A 25573-nucleotide genomic window follows, 5' to 3' on the forward strand; every position below is an offset into this window, starting at 1 on the left:
GAAGCATGACTAGCACATTGAGAGAGGTGATTCTCCCCCTCTGCTCTCGTGAGACCTCAACTACAGCATTCAGTTCTGGGGCCCCCAACACAACAGGGACGTGGACCTGTTGGAGCAAGTCCAGAGGAGGCCATGAAGATGCCCCAAGGGCTGAAGCACCTCTCCTATGGAGACAAGATGAGAGAGTTTGGGATTGTTCAACCTGGAGAAAAGAAGGCTCTGGGAGACCTTAGAGCAGTTTCCAGTACCTAAAGGGGGCCTACAAGAAAGCTGGAGAGGGACTTTCTACAAGGGCATGTGACAGAACAAGGGGTGTGTTGGGTTCAGCAGTAGCAGTCATTTTTCTCCTTCTTCATAGCTGGTGCAGCGCTGTGGTTTTGACTTTCAGCCTGGGAACAGCACTGATAACACCGATGTTTTTGGTTGTTGCTCAGTAATGTTTACTGTAAGACTTTCTGAGCCTCATGCTCTGCCAGGGAGGAGGGGAAGAAGGGAGGAAGCAGAGACAGGACACCTGACCCAAGCTAACCAAAGAGGTATTCCGTACCACAGCACATCATGCCCAGTATATAAACTGGGGGCAGTCACCCGGAAGGGGTAGCTCACTGCTTGGTTGGGCTGGGTATCAGTCAGCAGGTGGTGAGCAGTTGTATTCTTGTTGTTTCCCTTATCATTATTATTATTGGTGGTAGCAGCAGTGGTTTGTGTTATACCTTAGTTACTGGGCTGTTCTTATCTCAACCTGTGGGAGTCACATTCTTTCAGTTCTCCTCCCCATTCCTCTGGGAGCTGTGGGAGGGGAAGAAGCAGGGGGAGTGAGCGACCGGCTGTGTGGTTCTGAGTTACCGGCTGGGCTTAAACTATGACAAAGGGGCATGGGTTTAAACTGAACATGAGTAGATTTAGGTTAGGAAGAAACTCTTCACTATGAGGGCAGCGAGGCACTGGCACAGGTTGCCCAGAGAAGCTGTGGTTGCCCCATCCCTGGCAGTGTTCAAGGCCAGGTTTTCCAGTGGAAGGTGTCCTGCCCGTGGCAGGGGGTTGGAACTGCATGAGCTTTAAGGTCCCTTCCAGCCCAAACCATTCGGTGGTTTGGTCCATCTATGTAAAATTCAATACCAAAAGAATCCCTGGAAGAGCCTCATTCCTTCTCATCGCCAGGCTTGTTCTCCACCTGTGACTATGTGGGCAAATATTTAGCAGAATGTAAGTGATTTCAACTTCAAAAGCCCCAAAATAGATGGTGTCAAGTCTATATGAGCAGGCTCCTCATCCATCCTGCAAAACTAGAAGAATTAAATAGTAGTGAAAAATAGCTACTTTGTTTTCTGGATTGGGATGGTAGGGGAAGTCTTTCCAAATTTCAAGAAAGAAGCATCAGTTAGTCAGTGGACAGAGTTGTATTTGTAAAGATCAGGATAATTAACTATATCACAGAATCCATCCCTTTGCTCAAGCAAGGCCATTTTGAGCTGTTTGCCCAGGACCATGCCAGATGGCTTTTGAACATCTCCAAGGATGGAGGCTCCACAACCTCTCTGGGCAACCTGTGCTCAGTCACCCTCACAGTGAAGAGGTACTTTCTGATGTTCAGAGGGAACCTCCCTTGTTGCAGTTTGTGCCCACAGCCTCTGGTCCTGTATACCATACTGTATATGCAAAGACTTTCTTTGCTGCCTTTGTTTTCCTGATGCAGTTGGAAGTTAAATGTTCAAAGAGTTAGCAGGGTCAAAATTAGAGCCTTAGAAACAGTTTAAATAAATGGGGGAATAACCTTGACTTTAATTAAGGCTACTTTTGGCAATGTGAGAAAATGCACAAAGGGTGTAACTGGAAAGAATGTTGTAAGAAAGTATTACCATTACTGGAGTTTAGTCTTTCTTTGCTGAAATCATGTGGCAATTTTAGATTCTCAGTTACTTTTTAGAATGGAAGAGCTCTCAAATCTTCAGATTGAAATGTAAGACTGGCCCATTCAGTCATATATGAAAAGCTTTCTCCATTAGAAAATTTCATACATCTGATTCATCTTCCTTTGGTCAATTTCTGACTTGTTTTTGTCTTCATAGGCACAGGCCTTGTATTTTGTAACTCAGCCCATCTTTTAAGACACGGAGCCACTGACTGATAGAATTAACAAATTAAACAGACTTAATTAATCTCTTTCCCCAAGTAGTCTTATTTTACTAAGGATCTCACAAGGCAAATAGGCCAGTGGCTAGCTGTGCACTACATGGAACAAACTGCAGATTGCAGTGCTTTCCTAGTTAGATATTCTCATACAGATTTATTAATAACTTGGCAGTCTTACAAAGGAGGCTAGGAGCTAGGAATGGGTTGAAAAACCTGTTCCTGAAAGGCTCCAGGAGGGGCTGAATCATTTCTGAATTGTGCTGTGGCAGACATGGCACAGGGGACTTGTTCTGATATTACAGTGGTATTTGTATGCAACCAGAGTGGATCTGCCCCTCTAACACTGTAGCTGGTGGGTTTCATAGCTCAGGTACAGCAAACTCTACAGCTGATCCACAATTCCCAGTGTGTGAGCACTTGGGAAAGACATCATAGAAACTGAAGGTTAAATTCCTGTTGACCCTCCTAGATTTTAGACAGGCTGAGAAAGTTGGCGCTGTTCAGCCTGGAGAAGAGAAGGCTGTGTGGGGACCTCACAGCAGCCTTCCAGTATCTGAAGGGGGCCTATAGGGATGCTGGGGAGGGGCTCTTCATCAGGGACTGTAGTGACAGGACAAGGGGTAATGGGTTAAAACTTAAACAGGAGAAGTTCAGGTTAGATATAAGTAAGTTCTTTACTGTGAGGGTGGTAAGGCACTGGAATGGGTTGCCCAGGGAGGTTGTGAGTGCTCCATCCCTGGCAGTGTTCAAGGCCAGGTTGGACAGAGCCTTAGGTGATACGATTTAGTGTGAGATGTCTCTGCCCATGGCAGAGAGTTGGAATAACATTTTTGTCTTTGTCCTACTGATCCTAGGGTTAATGACCGAGTTACATTCAGGGGAACTGCGTGTCAGACTCTGGTTCCTCCTTTCTACTTCAAGTTTCAAAGGATTAAATAACTGCTACTCTTGACTCTGGGTCAGCGGTGATTTTAAGTAAGGGTGCAAATCTATTGCTGCATTTATCCTAGTCTTTTTATCATTTTTACTTCAATTTTATGGAAGAAAAGGAAAGTGCCTAAAAATGTGCCTGAAAGCGGGAATTGCTTCCTCAGGGATTTGCCACTTGTAGTTGGTCAGATCAGCTGATTGTGAATTTAGTGAAACATTTGTCACTGTTTTCATTAGTTCCAGAGAACAAAACCGTTAATGAAATTCAGATACTACTCTGGCTCACACCTGTATTGCGAACGCCTCACTGAAACACCTTCTGGAAATGTCTGAAAATAGCATGGTCTGGTGCAGTATTTTTCACTGAAAAACACTCCCCAAATATGTTTTTGAGGGTGTTACTCTCATTGCCCAGCTGATAGCTGTATTTTTGAGAAAGCTACTGAAGGGAGAAAATGATCCATGTTTTAATAGAGAATATGATTAAAACCACAAGTTTGCACTAAAAAAAAAAATTAAAAAGGTTATTTTACTTTTTCCCTAGAATTTTTCATTTTTCTTAAACATGAGGGAGAAGTTTGATTAAAAACACCAGATTATAAATCAGATGGAGCATGTGATATTGCAGCTGCCTCGTATTTGTTGCTATTGCAAACTAAGCTGTGCCACGGTTCAGCTTTTAATGAAGTCTTACTGTGTCAAGCGCTTGAAGAGATTTTTCTTGTCTCGCTGAATGCCAGTTGGTTGTTTCACATTCTCACCAGCGTGTATTTGCTGACTGCGAGCTAACCCTGTAATTGTCTGTGCTTGCTCCACTGTGCGGGTTTTAAGTGTTTTTAAAACACTGGCGATCCGCCGAAGGTGTTTGGCAGGTCTGAAGGGTAGCAGTAGTCGGTTAGCTTGTCGCCGAGATGCCTTTGAGGAAGTGAGTAATGCTGTGTGTGCCTTCCTGCCTTCGTTTCGCTGTCTTTATCTGGAGTTACAGGTCTGACAGAGCTTAGTGGGTTGGCTTCCAAGTTTCTCATGTGGGGTGCGCAAGCGAGACACGTTAGGAACTGAATTCCGCACCGTGTAAGGGACCCGCGCCTGGCGATGCTGCGGAGCCGGCACGGGGAGGCTCGCTCCTCAGCGGACCCTCACAGGGTGGCTGTGCGGCGGAGGCCCCGCTCCTCCGGCCGCGCGGTGGAGTTTCGGCCGGGCGGCGAGGCACCCGCGCCCATGCTGCTGCCGCCGCCTTCTCCCCGCCCCGCCGCCCGGGGACCCACGCCGCCTCCTCACTGGATCCGCCGCATCGCGACTGGGGAGAACTGCTGCTCCCCTCGGGCTACGGCGGGGCGGCCGCTGCGGGCAGCCCGCCTGCGGCAGCGGGCGAGCTCCGGACGGGACGCGCCTCCCGTCTCGGAAGCGGCACCTCCGAGCGCGGCTGCGGCGGCGGGCGGGCGGGCAGCCACACAAAGCGCCGCTCTCCCCTCCCTTTGTCTGCGTGGCTTTGTCTCCGTGCCCCCGTCGCGGGCCCTGCGCGCCCCCTGCGCGCCGTGGGCACGGCCGCCCAGCCCGACCGCCGACCCGGCCGCCGGTGTCCGCGCACAGGTGCACGGGCGGCGCCGCGCGCCCGGCCCCGTCCCTCCCCGCGCGGGGCCCGTCCCGCCGCCGCCGCCGCCGCCGCCGCCGCCACCCCTCCCGTCGGCGGCGCGCCCCTGCGCGCGCCCCTGCCGCCTGACGCTCCACCCCGGGCGGGACGAGGGCGGCGCGCGCCGCTCCGCAAGGAGCGCGGGGAGCGCGTGAGGGACGGGGGGGGGGGGGGGGCGGGGCGTGGCGGGAGCGCGCGGCCCCGGCGGGCGGGGCGAGGCGATAACCCTTGCGGAGCTGCCTAGGAGACCCCGGGTTTGGGGCTGCGCCAGCGCGCGCGGCGCCTCCTCCTCTACTCCCCCCCCGTCACCCCCCCACCCCCCCCTTCCCGAGCCGAGTGGAAGGGGCTGGGGCTGGTGCCAGCAGCGGCGTGAGCGCTCGAGCGGCCGCCATTTTACGCCAGCTCCAGCACACTGTCCGGACACACCGAGGCAGCGGAGAAGGGGGGCAGCTCCTCAGCACGCCGAGCCGCTAGCCGCGCCCCGAGCCCCTTCGCACGGCGTTTCACCCCCGCAGCGACAGGTCAGGCGCTGGGCGCAGGCGGGCGGGCGGGCGGGATCGGACTCGCCGCGGCTCGGAGCGGCAGCAGCCGCCCGCCGAGCGGGGTGGGAGCGGGCCAGGGCAGGGCCGCGCCGGGCGGCCGGGAAGGATTGAGACGGCGGAGGGGAGCTGGCGGGCGGGGCGGGAGGCGCACGCTGGGGCCCTGCAGCGGTTGTCGGGCCGGGGCCCGGCTGCCAGGCGCTGCGTGATGGGTGGAGGAGCTGGCTGCCTTCGTGGCCGCCGCTGTCGGGCGGGGGGCGGCCGGCAGGCCTGGGCCGGTGCCCGCGCACTAGGCCCGGCAGCTGGCCGGCGCTGGGGAGGCGGTGGCGGCCGGGGGTACCCCGGCCGTCCCCGCGTGAGGCGCGTGGCTCTGTCTTCATTGTCCTGCCGGCTCCGCTACTCCATTCATTGCCCATGAGGGGCTGGGCTGGGCTGGGCCGGGCCGGGCCGGGAGACCCGCGACCTCGGTGACCGGCATGTGCGAAGGGAGGGGGGCCATTCGGGTCTCCCGTGCCCCCAGTCACGTCGTGAGGCGGTGGGTGGCGGGCAGCGGCGTTTCCCGACCGGGAGACGGGGCTGGCGGCGGGCCCCTGCATTGTTTCGGGGAGAAGTGTGGCTGGGGGGGGGGGGGGGGCGGCGGCGGCGGGGCCGGGAGGCGCCGCGAGCTCCCGGCCGAGTTGGTGAAATAGGGCCCGGGGTGTTGCAACCGCTCTCCGGGGGGAATAGGGTGAGAGGTGGGGAATGGCTGGGGCTTGGGGTGGGGGGGAGCTGCTCCTCCTGCAGGAGTGTGGCGGGGAGGGGGGGAAGTCGGTCACTGGAGGAAGTTGTAGGACATCTGAACGCGCAGAGCACGTGTTTCCATCGGGCTCATGGCGGCTGCCGCTGCTGCCGCCACCGTGGGTGGGTGCGGACTGGGAAGAGCGCTTTGTTCCTCTCGCTTGCCCGGCCGACACCGGAGTGGAGGCGGGAAGGGATCCCGGTCGCGCCTGGGCCCTGGAGAGGCGGCTCTCTCCGGCGGGCAGCGAGTTTGCAGCGGGCGGTGGAGGCAGTAGCGGGTGTCAGTGACGGTATCGCGGTAGCGGCGGCTGCATGTGGCAGGTTTGCTCTTCCTCCCTCCCCCGCCATTGGCTTCTTGCTCCTTTTCTAACTTATTCAGAGCCTCTTAGGGAGTGTGTTAGAGAGACAGAGAGAGGGAGGTGAGTCAGAGTGTCTGGCTAGGTTGTGTAAAACCTGCAGTGAAAGCTACCCCACCCCCGCTAGGCAGTGGTGTTAGGGCTTTCCTTTGTGTTAGTGCTTCTTTTGAGGAATTTTGTGTGTCCTCCGAAGCTAAAAAGTATCAGGGAAGAGGTCCACTTCTTTTGTTCGTTTGTTTGTTTTTGTTGGGTTTTTGTTTGTTGGACTGTGGGGTTTGGGTTTTGTTCCCTGCTTCTCCCAAGAATAGGGCGGTCTTTTGCATGTATTGTCACTTGAATTGTTCTATTTGAAGATATTTGTAGCTTAATTATGATGCTTATTGCATTTGAACAGATATCTGGAAACATGGCTACTGAACATGTTAATGGGAATGGTACGGAAGAGCCCATGGATACTTCTGCTGCAGTTACCCATTCTGAGCATTTCCAGACATTGCTTGATGCTGGTTTACCACAGAAAGTTGCTGAAAAACTAGATGAAATTTATGTTGCAGGTAAGATGTAAAACTTGCAAAACCACACATACAGTATTTTATTGGACTTTGCTGTCTTCAGGCTAAAATAGCAACTTTTTGTGGTTTCCAAAAGTATGGGAACTGCAGTCTTACCAAATCTGTGGATGTTTTCCACTCAGTGCTTTAATTTGTCATAGCATTTTTCAGAGAAGAGTCTTGGGCCAGGCCACTTGGACTGAGGGATAGGAATGAGAAGAAGTATGCAGGTGACCATAGCAATAGCTGTAGGGGGCAACATGATTTTTAGGAGGAGTAGGTGATGTGGTCATGGTGCATTTTTTACAGTAGTTGTAGGTAACTGCAAGTAATTGAAGCATTGGTATTCATCTCTTCATGTATATGATAATTTGTGACATAGTATTTGGGCTCATGGATGCAAAGGTTATTGTACTGGTTCTCTTAGACGTGGTGATAGCTAGAATTTTTTAACCTTGACTTTTGCATTGTGGTAGTAGCTTTGAGTGCTGCAGTTTATTTGTCTCTGTAAAAGCTTTCTCAGAATGTATCAGGGTACTATTGCTAGGCAAGCTAAGTCAGGTTTTGATAGATCCTTGTGGATTCAGCTTCAGGATATTGAAAATAAACTTGGCCCGTGTAACATCTTGGTTTCATAGAAATCAAATGAATTTGTAAATGTAGTAACTGTTACTCTGAATCTTAATTTTTTCTTTGGACACTTTTTGATTAAAAAAAAAAAGGTTAAATACACTTAAATATTTACCATTAAGAGGAATCTAGTGATTCTTATAGTAACTTACATTAATCAGTGATTGAAGTAAGGGTCACTGAAATGTGATAGATGTGTTAATCTGGTTAAACTAAGATTGCTGCCCAAATATAATCTTTTTTTTTTTTTCCCTTTTCTCTAGGGCTAGTTGCACATAGTGATCTAGATGAAAGAGCTATTGAAGCTTTAAAGGAATTTAATGAAGAAGGTGCATTGGCAGTGCTTCAGCAGTTTAAAGACAGTGATCTCTCACATGTTCAGGTAATGTTAAGCAATCTAGAATACAATTGTTGAGGGTTAAACTGGAGGTTGACTGGCAAGAAGTTTGCTTAAGTCACTTCAGTGATCAATGTGTGATATGTAAAACAAGCACTGTGTTAGTTCAAGGTAAAATTAATTTCTGGCTTGTCGTGTTTTCAGAACTGAAGATTAATGTATCTTTTGCAGAACAAAAGTGCCTTTTTATGTGGAGTCATGAAGACATATAGGCAGAGGGAAAAACAGGGGACCAAGGTGGCAGATTCTAGCAAAGGACCAGATGAGGCAAAAATAAAGGTATGTGCCTAAAAGATGAAAGTTACACTGTTTGTGGTTTTTCAAGGCTGTTGTGATAGGTTCCTTTATTCTTTTAGAACTGTGTTTTTCTTATGAAGGCTATTTTGGATTATTTTTAATTATTGAAAACTGGCACTTGCATTTTTAACTTGTGCTTCTTCCACTTCAAGAGGAAAGTTAATATGCTGTTAATTACTGGAACCAAATATATAGAAAAGTGGAAAGTTTGACAGTTTGCTTAATGTCTAGTTGAGACATTTATACTTGTCCACAGTTAAAAGTTTTGGGAAGTGTGCTAGCACAATTCCTTGAGTTCAGAATGCATAACTTCAGCTACTGCTGGTTGCTTTCTTGCTTCTTTTTTTCTTTTTGTTCTTTCTTGTTTGTTTGGTTTTTCTGCAGTTCAGGCTTAAAGCATCTCCACAGTATGGAGGAGATAGCACATAGGTCTGGAAAAAAACATTGTAATGGATATAGGATTTAGCCCACTTCTTATGACATAGTAGCTGTACCCCAAACTGCCTTAATAGCGGATATATTATTTCTTGGACTGAGTCTTCTACTAATAAGAGACTCCTGTCTCTAGAGTTAGGCATACTGTGATTTATTAAAAATTATGCGATTAGCAAGTTCACCAAAGCTTAAGGGAAGGAACGCCATCTAAGCATGCATGCTTAGTTGATGTCTTAAAAATGAGAGAATCTTTAATCTTTAACTTCTCATGTGTAAAGTGCAAATTGAGTGTGCTATATACCACAAATAACTAAGTAGCTTGCGAAACTAGAAAATCTTTTTTTCTCCTGACTTTGAGGCTGGGATGCCATTAATTATAAAATAGAAAACCCCAAACAACCTGATGCAGTTTTTGCCACTACCACATAAAACTATGTGGACTTTGTTAATGAACTTCAAGTAGCATGGCTTTTACTGCTGATGGCTATAGCAGTTAAAATAACTGCAGTTTTCCAGTGGTGAAATTACGAACTTTTGTTTATAATCCGGCTTGTGTAATACATTGTTTCTGTGTTTCTAGATGTGATTTGTCTTTGGACAAAATTACTAAGAGAGACTAATTTCAGAGGAATTTCTCATTATATGTTTGTATATATATGTTGGAATTCCATCTAACGTTTACATTGGTAGTGTTATCTGTGACTGTATGCACTGATTGTAGTGAGGATTGGTTGTGCTGGGATGCTGTATGTACCCACGAAGAATTTGGAGGGAAGGTGGTGGATAAGAGAAAGGAAGTAGTACTACCGCGTCAGTGGTTGGATACCTGAAGCAGTCTGGAAAGTGTTACAGGGGTGTAAGCACTTAAACATGTGTTCTTCAACTTCACACTTATGAGTAATCTCATTAAGTGAAGGGAACTCCTGTGCATAAAAGTTTGCAGGATTGGACATGCCAAAACAAGAAGTGGCTCAGACTCAGATCTTTTTAATTAAAGGAAAGCTTGCTATTCTTATTTCTTGTCCTTACTTTTTTCCTTTTTGTATGAAAATGAAGGAATTGTGGAAAACTTTATGGGAATCTCTTTATAGCCTGGCAGTGTTTCTTTACCTCATAGTTGTAGTAATTGTTGCAAGTTGCTTGTCGAAGTACTAGCTAGTGGGCTTGTTCGCCTGTGCGAGTTTCAAAGCAGTCCAGTTCAAGAGGAATTACATGCATGTCTGTTTGTGAATGAAGTGCATCTAAACTAGCTCAATTTGATTTTAAAATATTAAGTTTCTAAATTTTAAGTTTCTTACTTGAAGGCACTCTTGGAGAGGACTGGCTACACTCTTGATGTGACTACTGGACAGAGGAAATATGGTGGACCTCCTCCAGAGTCTGTATATTCAGGACAGCAACCTTCTGTTGGTACAGAGGTAAGAAGGAGATGTTTATGTAGATGTAGTCTTACTCATTGGAAGTATTTTTTTTTATAAACACCACTCTGTATGCCTGTTGTAGATATTTGTGGGCAAGATTCCAAGAGACTTGTTTGAAGATGAACTTGTTCCATTATTTGAGAAAGCTGGCCCTATATGGGATCTCCGTTTAATGATGGATCCACTAACTGGTCTAAACAGAGGATACGCTTTTGTCACTTTTTGTACTAAAGAGGCAGCTCAGGAAGCTGTTAAATTGGTAAGTTCGCTTACGTGGATTTTTTTTTTTTCCCCTTAAGAATGCTCTGGCTTATAAACAGTTTGTCCTGATGCTTACATTCTTAAGGTGAAACTGTCATTAGATCACTTAAAAGTTCACTAGGTGTGTTGATTTCACCAGCTGTATTAGGCATGGGGGGGGGACGGGGGAGCGGGGGAGACGTGGGGAAACTGGTGGACTTCTGTTTGGTCCAGTTAGATGAGCCTTTATTATTAACAGAAGTTGCACTAACAGTAGTGCCTTCTGAGGTGTCTGCACCTGGGTGAGTTTTGGAGAGAAGTGGTGTTTGGGTTGCCTTGCTCCAAGAGAAGTGTTGGTCAGGTTGGCTGTGATTTCTGATTTGCTTGTGCACCGGCAGGGGGCCCGCGCTGCGAAAAGGCTTCCAAAAGTAGGAGCATTTCATAAGACACTTTACATGGGAAGTGATCACTCCTAGGTGTTAAGGTTTGTTCTGTTTGCTGCACCTGACTGGAAAAAGTCATATATCCTGCCAGGTTAAAAAGCATTTCCTCTATTTTGCACAGAGGTGTGAAATAGTATCTGATTCCTTAGATCAAGCTCTTAAGCTTCCCAGGTTTTATGCATGAAGTATCCATCACTAAAAAGGAGGGGAAAAAGAAACACTGCCCTGATCCTCACAGTGCTCCTTTGTTTTCCTAGTTAAGTTGAATTTGAATTTCTTGAGTTAGCTACTAGTACATTGATACGGTCAAGATCACTGTGTGATATGCCCCTTGAGTGCTAACCGTACTCATTCTGAGGTGTACTGATAACTGCATTAATTGATATAGTAGAGTTACAATTTCTTGTTTTGTAATAACATACATGTTAAACCATTAAGGCACTCTGTTGACATGTATTAAAGTAAGTTGGTGGAGCTGAAGGTGGGAATGTGTTTTGAAGAAGTATAGAAATGTCTACAGAAGCGGAAGTACAAAAATATCTGGTATGTGCTGTTGAGCTTTTTAAAGAAGAGTGGTTGGTGTTCCTGTGCACTGTTCAGATATAGTGAGGATAACTGCATATGCCTCTTTCATTGTCAACCTAGCCATTTATATTGTGTGAACTGTCTCAAGAGAGCTATGCACATGACTTAGCAAAGCTGTGAATTAAATAACATGCTCTCAGAGACACCTAATAAATGAACAAAGAGAAATTTTTCTTCATTTAGTTGGATTTTGCTTAAAAGCAGCATTCTCTGAAAAATCATTCAAGTTGTGCTTCCAAAAAAGTAACATTCCTGGCCTCAGTCTTCCAGTAAATGATAGAAGGGAAAGAGGTAGCAGGTGTCCCTTTATATCTGACATTTGATCTGCAGGAAGAAAGTGGGTTGTGTTCTGGTTTTCAGTTAAACAGCCACTGAGAATAGTAGTTGAAAAGTGTTGCAATTGATGGGGCAGTTTTTCAGCCTTTATGCTAACTTCTCTGAGGGCAGGGTTAGTTTTAAATTACAGACTGTGGCATTTGTCAGTTTTTGAATGGTTCCAGCCATAGTTAGCTGGCTAGTTAGGTGTATTTTAAGTCTTCCAAGTTATTGAGGAGTGACTTGCAGGGGTATTGGGAAAATATGGCTGTAGAGCTCTGTTGAAAATCATAAGCCTAATACTTTCATTAGTTACCCATGCTTGGGAGAGGCTGCTGAAAGGCTCTTGGAGATGCGGAACCCATGGTTCCATTTATAATAACCTGGTACTTTAGCAGGTGGTGTTCTTTTTGATTCTACTTGTAATCTTCTGATATACAACTTGTTTCCCAGCTTTCTGGACTTCTGGGACAAGGCAGGTTCTGTTATTTCCCTTCTGATACTGAGAAGACTTACAGATATGAGCAATAGTTATTTTTATGTTCAGTACTTAATCCATTGTGGTTACCCTCTCTGGTTAAGTAGAAACAGCATCTCAAATGTTCACGTAAGCACTGGCTATCAGAAGTCTGATGTCACTTTTTTTAACCCCAGGCATTTTTTCCCTGTTAACATGTTTGTGTTTACCTTATGTTTGATGCTATTCTAAGCATTATAGTTCCAGTTGTGTTCTTTTGCACACATCTTCAGTTCTCAATCCTATTTCATGTGGAGTTGTTAGATACCAGTTTTTCAAAATATTTGAGTGGTAGGTACAGGATAAATACTCGAGGTGAAGCTTGTTCGAAAAGGTACTGAAAACTGTATTACCTTACCGTGTATTTTTGACTAGAGCAAGTGTAAGCTTGATCAAAGTGCAGGTACAGGTGGGTTATGCAAATATGCTTCTTAAGCAGCTTGCCAGCAGTGTATAGCAGTACAACTTGTCATTTGCTGCTGGAAATAAGTTAAATTTGCTGGTGAAAGTTTAAGTGGGAAATATGACAAGATGGGCTGTGCATACTTTGACCTCTTTGTGAGTAGCTTCCTGTAGAATTTAGGAATAAAAAAAAAAAAAGTAATAGCATCTAGAGGGTAGTAATATCTCTGTTACTAACTTTGGGCATTGATTCAGTAGTGACAGGAGGGGGAAGCAGTATGCTGACATAGCTAATTTGGTAGCCTGACTGTTTTGGCACTTGACGCAGATCATGATTTGGGCTTGTTCATGTTGTATCTAAGTTTACAGATGGTATGTAAACTATTTACCTAAAAAGCACCAACTTTCTATTCTAGAGCACCTAATTCAAAGCTGCTTTTCTGGTAGTTAATGTATGATAGTATGGAAAAAATATATTAGAAATTATTGTCATTGTGGAATTGCAATATGGTATTTTTTTTAATGTTGTAAAATATTACTTCATTGCCATGAATTTTATGAGGGACCTGTTTTGGATTAAATGTGTAGCTTTTAGACTTTAACAGGAACACTGGGATAATACCTTCTATTATCCATATAGAATAGAGTATTTAAGTTGGAAGGGACCAGCAATAGTCATCTAGTCCCACTGCCTGACCGCTTAAGGGCTGACGAAAAGTTAAAGTATTATTATTAAGGGCCTTGTCCAAATGCTGACAGGCTTGGGGCATCAATCACCCCTCTAGGAAGCCTGTTCCAGTGTTTGACCACTCTCTCATTAAAACAAATGCTTCCTAATGCATACTTGGTTAATGAAGAATAAGTTCGGGTCTTTTTTTCCAGACTTGTAAACTGTCAGCTGCTTTAAAGGTGTTTTCTTTAAAGGATTGTTACGACCTACTGTAATATGTCTCTTCATTAATGTGTTTAAGTGTGTTTACTGGTGATCGTAATACATATATACAGTCTTTCTACGCAGCTGTTTCCTACTTTAAAATCAACTATTCCTCTGCCACATGGGCAACAGATAGAAGTCTTCTACTGTATCGTACTATGTTTTGATACATAATTGGTTGGGAAGATGCCACTCCAGGTCATTTTCACATGTCCCGTTCTCCTTTTATCTCAGTTTGCTTTCAGTAGCTTTGAAAATTTTCAGTGATGTAGTTTTTGTTTGCACAAGATAAACATAACCATCTTCACCCTGATTTTAGTGCCCAAAACAAGAGGGATTGTGGGACAGCTTGCTTACGCAGGAAGATTTACAACCAAACACCAGATAACTTCGAGAATAAATAGCGAGATTAAATTTTAAAAAGTTGTCCTGCTATTTGTCAATAAGATGTTGACCGCAAAATATATTTTCCTAGCTAAAGAACTGTCTGTTGCAGGGCTTCCAGTTGGAAAGGGTTGATGTAACACCAGTTGACCTCCCTGCTGCTTTTTTGGATGATGCATGTCTGTGTCTGCATCTCAATGAAAGGCATTTTTTGTCAACAGATGTCTACAGTAATACTTCTTTTTCCTTATACTGCTGACTTGTTCAGGGTGTCTTCTTAACAATCTGTTATGGGAGAAGCATATGAACAGAAGTCTTAGGATTTCAAGTCAGTAGAAGGTGGTTCTTGCTGTTTACTATCTTTACATGTGCAATCTATGTGTCTGTGCTTTGGAAAGTATTTCCCAATTGCTCTTGGACATTTTATGGAGAAGACCTGATCATGGGTCTCCTTCTGTTAATAAACTTTAGGGAATCTGACTCTTAACTGTAACTTGGGTCTTGTATTATGTACAAATCCACAATTTGTATGTAAAATCTGTAGAGGAACTTTTTGGTTTGTTAGTTTTGTTTTTTTTTTTTTTTTTTTGGTACTGTTGTGAAGGTAGAAGCCTTGACCTTGATGACTTGGACATAAGATTTATCTTCCATGGTTCTACCTGAAAAAGTGTCTAAAATAACATGTCTTAAGAAAGAGGATTAAAAAGAAGGGAAGAGAAGGGAAGAGGAATTGCCAGCTGAAACTGTGGAGATATATTAAGAGAACATGGGTATACGTCAGAACAGTTGAATGTACATTGTAAGATTGTGTTAAGCTCCAAAGAATTTAATATATTGCTGTATTTGCAGAAGTGAAATATTCGGCATGCTGATGTTAGTGAGGAGTGAAAATGATACATAAGTGATGATTGTCCAATCATTTTTCTTTCAGTATAACAACCATGAAATTCGTTCTGGAAAACACATCGGTGTATGCATCTCTGTTGCCAATAATAGGCTTTTTGTTGGTTCTATTCCTAAGAGTAAAACCAAGGAGCAGATCGTTGAAGAATTCAGCAAAGTAACAGGTAAGTCAATAACTATGTTTTGTAGAGCTGGAAAGATGTCAAACATCATCAGTGATGAGCTCTCTTCACCATGTTTTTGGCTTATGGTTGAGTGATGATGAATCCAAATGAAGACCACTCGGCATTTGCCCTACTTCCTAGGGGTTTGGGGTTTATTAACCTGTTGTGCTGAGGGCTGAAATTACTTGCGGTAAGGCTAGATGTGTGGTTGCAAGCTTTACCTAGAAAATAAGCGGGTAATGTAAAAAAAAAAAAAAATTATTTTAATACTAACAGATACTTTAAAATTTTTCAAGGCAAAACTGAAGCAGGTTGGATAATGTAACTAGTTCTGTGCTTCAGAGTTCTTAGTGATTTGAAAAGCAACCCTTTGATAAAAGCTGTAAAAGGAAACACTTGATGGCTCTCTCTGCTACTGAATTAGATACTTCGGGTTCTTTGGAGCAGCACTGAAACTTCCTGGATGTCTTAAAATCGTGCAGATTTGGTCTCTTGTTATTTAGACATCCATGGAAAAACGCGTGCCACTAAGTGGTGTGACTTAGGGGTTTGAGAGGAGAACTGAGAGCACAATTTTCGGCTGCCCTTATGTCTCCTCCATTCAGTTAGAGGAAGGGTACTCTGTCATAGGTACTGAGTTTTCTTCACCTAATGAAAACGAAACCTGACTTGGGATAGTCTGTCTTTCTTTGAAAATGTCAGTCTTCATGTTAGGGAAACTTTATTATGTACATGGTCTCAAAAGTCTAGTGTGTTCATGCCTTTTCTGGAACCGCTTGTCAGATGCGTATTTACCAGAAAGACGATCCCCACGTTGTAATAAAAATGCATGGATTGAAGTCATAACAAATATTTTGCTTAATTTCAGAGGGTCTTACAGATGTCATATTGTATCACCAGCCTGATGACAAGAAAAAGAACCGGGGTTTCTGTTTCCTTGAATATGAAGATCACAAAACTGCTGCTCAGGCCAGACGTAGGTTAATGAGTGGCAAAGTGAAAGTCTGGGGAAATGTTGTAACAGTGGAATGGGCTGACCCTATAGAAGACCCAGATCCTGAAGTCATGGCAAAGGTAATAAAGCTGTAAGGGAACATAATATACTTTAAGTGCCTTGTTCCAAAATAAGTACTTCCTGACATGAGCCTAAGTTTAAATAGCATCTTTCATCCTTCTTGAGAGATGTTGTAGGTGAGCTGATAAAAATATGAATACACTTTAGAATTGATGTGAATTTAAAAACCCTTCACTGATGTTATTTTATGCTCCCAAAGCTGAGTATTGAACATAATTTTTTTCCAAAATGACACATAAGGTGATGGACTTAATTTCTCATCTGGAAGTGGTGGTGACTCTGAAACTTAGAGTGATTTTGTAGCTTAGTATTTGGGTGGACAGAGATCTGGATATGATGACAGAACAAGCTTTAGTTCTGTTTAAACCTGGAACTTTGCTTACCTCATCAGAATTGGAACATGTCAGTAAGATGCACAAACATGTATTCAAAGCTGCCTTTAGCGTTTGCTTGTGAGAAGTTATGCAATTACTTTGTATTTTGAACTTAATCTTTTAGTTTGGGGGAGGGGGTAATTCCTTAAAACACCAAGACTAGTAATATTTTGGATGTTGAGTATTTCATTGAAACTGAAGTCTGGATTATTAACTCTTCAAAGTACATTGTAGCTGGTTTTTGTATGTATGTACGTGTATGTGTGGGGATGGTATTTTGCCAGAAACTAATTACGTGCTTTTTTAATTATTTTTTTTTTTTTCACCCACCAGATAATGCCCATCCCTGTCTTTTCGGTTATGTTGTGTAGTTGAGTTGTTTAATGGAAACTCCTAGCTAGCCCGTATCCTTATCTCTTTCTCTTAGCTTGCTTTTTGTCTGTGCTTTTACTCTCATCTGAGACACGTCACTTGCTGGAGTCCTACTTTGATGGACCTAGTAAGATAGCTTGGCTGGGATCTCCTCTTTGGTGAGCCATAAGGGAAAAGGGTTGGGGTGGGGGCTCATTCTAGGGAAAAAAGCTGCTTTTGTAATACAGGTGTTACAGAAGCTTTTGGACTACCCTGTCTGCAGACTTTTATTTTCCTTGCCTGGCATCATAGACTATCAGCAGTGGGGAAAAGTCTTGCAGGTAAAATTTTCTGAAGGTGGTGTGTCCTAAATATGGCAGCCTATCTATCTGTTCAGTTTTTTGGCTCAAAAGAGAAGAGACCTAATCCATCAAAATGTTTGAATAAGCAGGAACTTCTGCTGACATGACTGAATAGATGAGTAGGAAGTGATAGAGGACATAATCAGGTATGTTTTCTGAGTAAGTTTACAGATGTGGGGAGTGAAAGACTAAAGGCATTAAAACTTGCTAATGGTTTGCCCTATATAATATACAGGTTTTTGGGTTAATGCTTTGTATTGTTTTATTTTTGAAATGGGACATGAAAATGGAAGAAATGTAAATATGGAAAATGTGCAGAAAATCAACTTGTAAACTTCTAGTGATGTATACCAAAGATAGGATGTGGAGCTTGGGTTGAAGATGTATGAAAGAGTGAGTCTATGTGAATGAATAAATTGAAAAGGTAGAGAGCATCTAGCCTGTGTCTGAAGGCAGAAGTTGAGACGAGCATTGGTGTATTTCATGCTGGCTCTGTCCCTTAGTGTATTCTTGCAGCAAGCAAAGTCTTCAGTTTTACTTGCGCATTTACTGTACGTTTTGAGAAACTGACCACATCTGCGCTTCTAGAAGTATTAGGTTTGCTCTTTGTGTTTTATTTTGCTGTCTTTGTCCTAAGAGCAGCTGAGCTGCTGCTGCAGTCTTGTAATCTTGCAGATGGGAGCTGCAGGTTGGCTTGTCATTGCTTCTGAGTACTGTCAGTTGGGAGCAAAGGGAGAACTGTTGATCCTTGTCATCTTACACATTCCTGTGGTAGAAAGCTCTGGAGGGAACACTGTGGATAGGAGCAGGTTACTTTTATCAGAATAATCATCTGGTCAGCAGTGTTCTTGTAAAGACTCCTGGAAAAGCAAGTCCGTAAGAATAAACTATGAGATTTGTTCTCATAAATCAATGAGAACATGAGCCAGCAGTGTGCGCTCACAGCCCAGAAAGCCAACCATATCCTGGGCCGCTTCAAAAGGAGTGTGACCAGCAGTCTAAGGAGGTGATCCTGCCCCTCTGCTCTGCTCTTGTGAAACCCCACTTGGAGTATTGTGTACAGTTCTGGTGTCCTCAACAGAAGAAGGACATGGAACTGTTGAAGCAAGTCCATAGGAGGGCCATGAGGATGATCAGGGGGCTGGAGCACCTCCTGTATGAAGATAATTCTGAGAAAGTTGGGGCTGTTCAGATGGAGAAGAGAAGGCTGCACAGAGAGACCTCATAGCAGCCTTCTAGTATCTGAAGGGGCCCTATAAGGATGCTGGAGAGGGACTCTTCTTCAGGGACTGTAGCAGCAGGACAAGGGGAAATGGGTTTAAACTTGAACAGGGGAAGTTCAGGTTAGATGTAAGGAAAAAGTTCTTTACTGTAAGGGTGGTGAGGCACTGGAGGAGGTTGCCCAGAGAAGTTGTAAATGCCTCATTGGTGGCAGCGTTCAAGGCCGGGTTGGGCGAACCTTGGATGACATGGTCTAGGGTGAGGTGTACCTGCCTGTGGTGGGGATTTGGAACTAGATGGTCTTAAGGTCATTTCCAGCCCAAACCATTCTATGATTTTAAGAATCAAAAATTGACCTTTGTAACCAGAAGGTGATCAGCGTTCTGCCCTAAAAGCAGAATATCGGTTCATCAGTATATGGACACCTACTAATTTAAAGTTGTAAATGTTTACTCAAACCTTTTTTCCTTTCTCCTCCAGTCTTAAATGTTGTGGGGAGTAATGTATGGATGCATACATAAATTTAAATGGGCTGTTATCTTAAGTAGGAAGTACCTTAAGTGTGATGAGGTAGAAAGCTAGATTCTGAAGCTAGGCATATGTGCTACAGGAGGTTAGTGCTTGTAGAACAAAGTAAAGTTGGTTTAATACTTTATTTCTTGCCCAAAGTGAACTTTGTTCTAACTTCTGGAGCTGTGTTTAACTTAGTTTCTCCGAAGTGTTATTTTGATGCTCTTATGCCTGCAGATAAAATTAATGTTTTACTTGATTTCTCTAGTATGGCTGAGGCAACATAGGGTGTTCTGGAGTGGCAGGTTAAGCAGCTAAAGTCTTAATGCTTGTGGTTGCTGGTAGATTAGAGGACAGGAGACAGAGCTAGTAACCCTTGCAGAATGTGGTGATGAAGTCTAAAGTCTTTGTGTTGTAGGTACATGGAGCAGTTTGCAGAAGTTTTGAGGGTAGTCTAATCTTACACAGGTTAAAAAAAGTGAGTTCTGCTCTTATCCAGCAGCAGCATTTTGTCATATACTGCTTGTTGAATGTCTGTTTGTGGATCCTTGGTGTTATGATGTATGAGCCTTAATGAAAAGGGCTTCTTTTCTCTCTTGCCCTTCCATCTTTAGATAGCTTAAGTGAAATGAGTTCATCTTTCTCTTAACCTATGCTTTTACCTGCTGCCTAGCTTGGACATAATCTTTATCTGGTTCCCCTACACTTTTAAACTGTAACATGACCAAAGATGTTGAAAAAAAAAATAAAAATATTAGCTGTTAGAGATTAATGGTTTTACCTACACTGGAAAAGAATTGTTATTAGTTGCTTTTCACTTCCTTAAAAAATGTTGTATTAGTGTATTTTGTAACAAAGAAGTGATGATTTTTGAGGGTTTTATTTATGTCTGTCAGTCATTGTGGATTTATTAGTGAAGGCACCTTAAGGTTCCTTATGAATAAGGAAGATTTGTTTGAAAGCTACCAGTTTTTAAAACCATTGATTACGTCACAAAATGTAATTAATTTTGATGTTATAAGGTAGTTATTAGGACAGTTTATTAAAAATCATTATTACATATGCCTTAGAACGAAATAAGTGACCTTGCCATCAAGGCATGTAGGAGGAGCTTAACAAAGGATAGGAAGCAGATTCCCTGGTGGAGCTGGCTGTGATTTTTATTATCTCCTGAGAATCAGCAACTATTACCAAAGACAAGAGTTGATACACTGGGTCACATTCATGATCTGTAGTATCCCTTTGAAACTCTGCATCCCATCCTAGTTCAGCTTGTGAGTGAGACAAAGACTTACGGAAGTGTCTCCTGTTTATTTGTAACTTACAATTACATAGTAATTCTTACTAAAAGGATGTCTAAGATTATTGAGTTCCTGTATATGGTGGGAGTAGAGAGTACATCTCTGCTTAAAAAATCAAAGCAAGCTTTCTTTAGTCCTTTCACACCCTGTGTGGTGATACTTGTGTTGACCTTCAGGGTCAGGAGTAGGAAGTTGGTGGTGCCATGTGCAGCGTTCCCTTGTCATCAGCTAATTTGAAACCATTAGTAGGGGAGGGCATGTGAGCAGAAGCTGCAGATCTTCGCTGTTGTGCAGCTGCAGTGTTGGAATGTAGGACTGTGAGCGTTGTAATTGCCTCCCACTGCCGAAGATTGTCACAGCACAGTGGCAGTGTACGGAAGGGATTCTCCCCAACTAGCCAAAGAGCCTGTAAATTGTGAGAACCCATAGATGACATCATGTAAATGTGCTAGTATACAGTCATTTAGTGTGACCTCAGTGTGAACACAAGAATGAGTCTTTGAATACTAACAGGTCACTAATGTGATTCCTGATGTCCAATGTACAGTGTCTGCTACATGAAATAGGACTCTAGTTTAAGCCTTTGTCAGACTGCTCTGTACTTTTTATTGTGGTGGTTGATGAAACTTTATGTAGATGATTTAGTCACTGGCAGGCAGTTAACAGGGCATGTATCAATAGCTGGAAAAACTGCCAGCCTCTCTGACCTTACTGTTGTAGCAGTCTTTGTGTAGCTTAAGAACTAGATATATTGCATGCTTTAAAGACCTGGGGAAGGGAGTAAACCTCCAGAGTTATTTATAGGTGGCTGCTCTTCAAAGGAAAGACAGAGTTTGACTCATGAGAAAGTCCAGGGGTGACTTGGCGATATTGGCCTTAGTATCCCCTTCTGTCTGCATTCCCTCTTCTAGCTGTGCCTTCAGATCACTGAACACTCCTCAAGCAAGGACAGTCCCGATGCTAGGTATCTGGTGTAGCTATAGTGTAGAAGCCACAAGTTAAGCAGCTTGAGAGCTGCAGGCTTGTCACCTCTGAGCTAGATACTACAACGATGACTGTTCTTTCTGCAAATACCTGGGGAAAAACCTGTCTAAAGAATGAAATGTTTTGATAAGTTAACTGTTCTGTGTGTAACCAATTCTGGTTGCCTTCTTTCAAGTTTAAAAGTGTTCTGAGTTGAAAATTACTGCTGCTAGGATTCTTTTAAACACTGACACAAATCGGATTGACTTTCAGGATACTAATACTTACGTAATCATGTTTGAAAATAGATGTAGTATTTCTACCAGTCAGGGAATTTTGGATCTAACTCTTGCTGTATGAATATATAAATACACATACGTGTATATGTATATAAAGTGCTGTACATAAAATGTAATGATGTGTTCAGTACTGCCAACAGCAGTGACTTGCAACACTTTGTGTTCTGGCATTAGGTCATACTTCTAAGTGGTTGTTGTGTTTGTTTGCTTTTGTTTCTTTTTTAGGTAAAAGTTTTGTTTGTACGCAACCTTGCCAATACTGTAACAGAGGAGATACTAGAAAAGGCCTTCAGTCAATTTGGAAAGCTAGAGCGAGTGAAGAAGCTAAAAGACTATGCTTTCATTCATTTTGATGAACGGGATGGTGCTGTAAAGGTAAGTGAAGAGGACTCTGTGTAAGTATTGACTAAACATAACATTTAGAAGCTGTATACTTCAGAACAAGCTCTGTCTGGAGAAATGGTAATGCATTAACACTGACAGCTTTGTCCTCTCTGGGTGTCTCCTAGGAAGACACAGTTGCTAGCTTGAAAAGTCAATCTTAGATGAACCTATTCTAAGTAGTTCTGCTGATGTGTATCAAAGAGAATCACTTGTGTTGTTTATTCAAAACTGAAGTGCCAGAAGTTGAGTGATTCTTTTCACCAAATTACTGGTAGAATCTAAAGCAGTTTCTCTAGAGCAGGTGATAAAATCGTACGTAATCTTTTTATCTTCCAGGAACAGAATGACTTCTTTTCTATGGTGTGGAATAAGTACCTTTTTCTTTTTGATGAGAGGTGCTGGACAGTTGAGCAGTTGTCATTCCTGGATTTTGCTAGCCTGGTCATGGTGTTTTGTTTTGTTTTTTTTTTTTCCTCCTGTTATCTGTCATTAGGAGGGGAAAGTGTAATTCCTCTCCTGTGTATAGTGTATCTATTTATGTTCTGTGAGAAGATGCAGGATACAAGGGAATTCAGTTTTTCTTACTCATCCAGATGCCTTAAAGTAGCTGCTTAGGAAGGTGATGGAAAGAGTCTTTTCATAGTATATGTTATCACATCAAGACTTAGCTATGTAGATTCCCTAAAGTGGTAGTAGAATCTTTAGGATTACTCTGTTTGAATTTTACTTGTAGCAATTAGTGGGACTATGGGTACTGTAAGTGTGTGTGGTGGTGGGTTTGTTATTTTTTGTTTGTTTGGGGGTTTTTTTTGGTGGTTTTGTTGTAAGAATGAGACATTAAATTCTAATTTTTGGCTTCTGGTTTAAAAAGAAAGAAACCCTTATTATTGGTAAAATAAAATAATAAAACCACATCTCTAGCTTTAGTAGTGTTTGTGTGTGTGTTGACATTAGAAATTTATTCCTGTGTTGCGAAGTCTATACTTTCAGAACTGTCACTTCATTAATTGAAAGAGCTTGCAAAGATTGAAGCCCATTTACAGTTCTGAGTGGAAGATTTCTAAACTGACACTTGCAGTCCTGGGATTCAGAGCTAAGTTTAGAGCAAATGCGTAACTCTGGAGCCCATAATACTATGCTGTCTGATTATTTCCTTAGCTTTATATTGTTATTCTAGTTCTGGACAACAGATTTTACAATGAGTACTCTAAACGGTAAAATAAAATTAATAACTTCAGATATGCATAGAAGTATATTTAAAGTCTGGTTAATTCCCTCAGGCAATGGAAGAAATGAATGGCAAAGATTTAGAGGGAGAAAACATTGAAATTGTTTTTGCTAAGCCACCAGATCAAAAAAGGAAAGAACGGAAAGCTCAGAGACAAGCGGCTAAAAATCAGATGTAAGTGTAAATGCATGCACATGTTGTATTACTTCTGAAAGACATGTACACACCTACCAAATTGGAACTTGCTATTTTAGTAGGTATACTGCAGTGCGTGTAGGTTTTCTGGCTTCTCTGAAAATGTTGGATTCATTTAAGTTGTTCGCATTTTACTTAAGATGTAGTAGTGGTGTTGGTGGGAGTTCAGGTACTAGTGTTCTCCACTCATTGAGTGTGAGAACACCAGAGGAAATGTTTGAAGGTCATGAAACATGCACGCTTCTCACTTAAAAATTCCACATACTTCTATACTAACATGTCACTTGAATGAATTTAGCAACATGGTGCTCCTCCCAGCAGTCTTAGCAGTACAGATATAGCCCTTCCTGTTTAATAAAGCATCCACCGAAAGGATGATCATGAAATTCTTCATTTGCCACTTCCAGAACACAGATCTGCTCATAAAGGTGTTAAAGTCATACTAACAGATACCTTTCACTGAAAAAATGAACATTGCAAGAAAAAAACCCCCACAAAAAACCAAAAAGGGGGTGGGGGGAAGTTCTTTGCTTGTGTGTTCTGTTTAATATTTGCATGTGTTTTCCTTTTTGGATATCTTGTAGCTTTCCTAACCATCTTCCCTCCCCCACCTTGTTTCCAAAAATAACTTCTGCTAGTGCTGCTGTGCAGCATCCAAGACAACGGAGTAGTGAGGTTACCAGATTAATACAGCTCTCACATGGTGACCTACTGTACCCATGCAATTGGTTAAGTTTGCTCTACTTAGAGTTCTCGTAACTCTCTTGGCCCTTTTGTTCTTCCTTGGGCATCTGGTACTGCTGTAAGAAGAGAATTTCTTTTTCTTTTGCTTCTCTTTTGTGCCAGGCAGGCCTTATCTGTTCTGCATAAGTCTTTTGGTGATATAACTTTCTTTCTGTATATTCTGCATCTTGGCAACAGTGCCATAAATACTTGTTTATTTAATTAAACCATAAAATGCTGTTGGAAGTTGCACAGTTTGCTTCTCAACATAAGCAGTTGTCTGCATGATTGTGTTGTCTCTGGTTGGAGATACTGCAGTGTACAAACAGTTCTGCTGGCTTGGTATTCAAGATCTGCTTGGTATTCAGGATCTAATAATGGCCCATTTCCAGTGATGAAAAGGAAGATTTTCTTAAAATGCACTTGGATCAGTTATAATGCTGTGTGATTTTTCCCTCCCCCCTACCCTCCAACTGTTCTCTGCAGATTATCTGAGACCCAGATTTATTACTTCTGGATAGCATAATACATTTATAACACTGGAAGTGTTCTGGCATGTGTCACTTCTAGTACTAATATGCTGTATGTTATCTGCATCCCTGCCCCTTTTATTGTGTAAGATGCTCATGTCTCATTTTGTGGAGGTAGGTAAGGTAGAGTTGCCTCTCTTGTTCTACTAGTCAGAGGTATGGTAATGCCACTTGTTCAGTTCTGCTTGCTGGTTCTTTCATTTGGCAATTCTCCATGTTCCTTTGTTTTTCTGAACTGTCAAGGCAGTAGGAAAGCAGCTAGTTAGATTAAACTCTAGGCTTTTTGGAGTTTTTAATATATTTTTCATGGGTAAATTGTAAGGGCTTTTAATTTTTAATCCCCCCCCTCTTTTTTTTTCTTAATAATTCCAAAAGATGAGGGAATAGGACATGTGTGTGTTAAGTCCGTATCCTAGTTACTTGAGAAGTGTACAGTGGCATCTTAAGATCTTAGAGATAATTTGCAGGTTGTACCTTTACAGTTGTAAAAAAATTCCTTTTCTGGACTTCCATGTAACTGTAGATTCATTTTGATTTGTACGTTAGTATAGTTAGTGACTTTACAGGCTTGCATGTAAGTGACTATTTAATCAGTAAGAAGCATTATATACTGTGTATTTGCTGTTTGAAACATGTTGTGGCTGTCAGGAGTTCTTAATCAGTGTGAGCTTCTTTGCTCTTCAGCACATCTGTTTGAGTTCTGTTAGCTATGTAAAACTGTATTTGAGGAAAAAAACCTAACCTAAATATGTAAAAGGACAAAGTGGTCATGATGATTGTTAAGTTGTCTCCATCCCAAGTTTGAAGAGAAGGGATAAAAAGTCTTGACAGGGGAGGCCTGGTTAGAGGCTGCGTATAAAGTCACAGCAGTGTCAGAGAGCAGTTGAGCTACTAGTAGCATGCTTTCATGGTATCTGGCTTTTTTTTGAGCTAGTTTAATTATATTTGTATGTAAATTCTGTGCTTAGGACATTTGAAATAAAAAAAGTCTATATTCAACCTAAGCTGCTGCTTTGAAATTTTTAGAGGTGTAGGTGTTGTGAATGGATACCTGAACCAAGATACTAAAAATAA

At 42.8% G+C, this 25573-nt stretch overlaps 1 protein-coding gene across 7 annotated transcripts in view; it reads left to right on the forward strand.

Moving 5' to 3' along the window:
* Window positions 1-4992: 4992 nt before the first annotated feature.
* Window positions 4993-25573, forward strand: part of SYNCRIP (synaptotagmin binding cytoplasmic RNA interacting protein) — a 26592-nt gene continuing 6011 nt past the window's right edge. For 3 of the 7 annotated variants that reach the window (XM_065681296.1, XM_065681298.1, XM_065681295.1), the window contains exons 1-10: window positions 6308-6330; window positions 6760-6919; window positions 7810-7928; window positions 8115-8222; window positions 9980-10093; window positions 10179-10355; window positions 14848-14983; window positions 15852-16057; window positions 21665-21814; window positions 23104-23225. In XM_065681296.1, the coding sequence (XP_065537368.1) occupies window positions 6322-6330; window positions 6760-6919; window positions 7810-7928; window positions 8115-8222; window positions 9980-10093; window positions 10179-10355; window positions 14848-14983; window positions 15852-16057; window positions 21665-21814; window positions 23104-23225 (1301 nt within the window). In that variant the 5' untranslated portion in view covers window positions 6308-6321. Of the gene's footprint in view, window positions 5215-6307; window positions 6331-6759; window positions 6920-7809; window positions 7929-8114; window positions 8223-9979; window positions 10094-10178; window positions 10356-14847; window positions 14984-15851; window positions 16058-21664; window positions 21815-23103; window positions 23226-25573 lie in introns of those variants that run through there. The other 4 variants (XM_065681299.1, XM_065681300.1, XM_065681301.1 and 1 more) reach the window with 3 other exon arrangements.

The sequence above is a fragment of the Lathamus discolor genome, chromosome 5, assembly GCF_037157495.1.
Source record: "Lathamus discolor isolate bLatDis1 chromosome 5, bLatDis1.hap1, whole genome shotgun sequence".
NCBI lineage: Eukaryota > Metazoa > Chordata > Aves > Psittaciformes > Psittacidae > Lathamus > Lathamus discolor.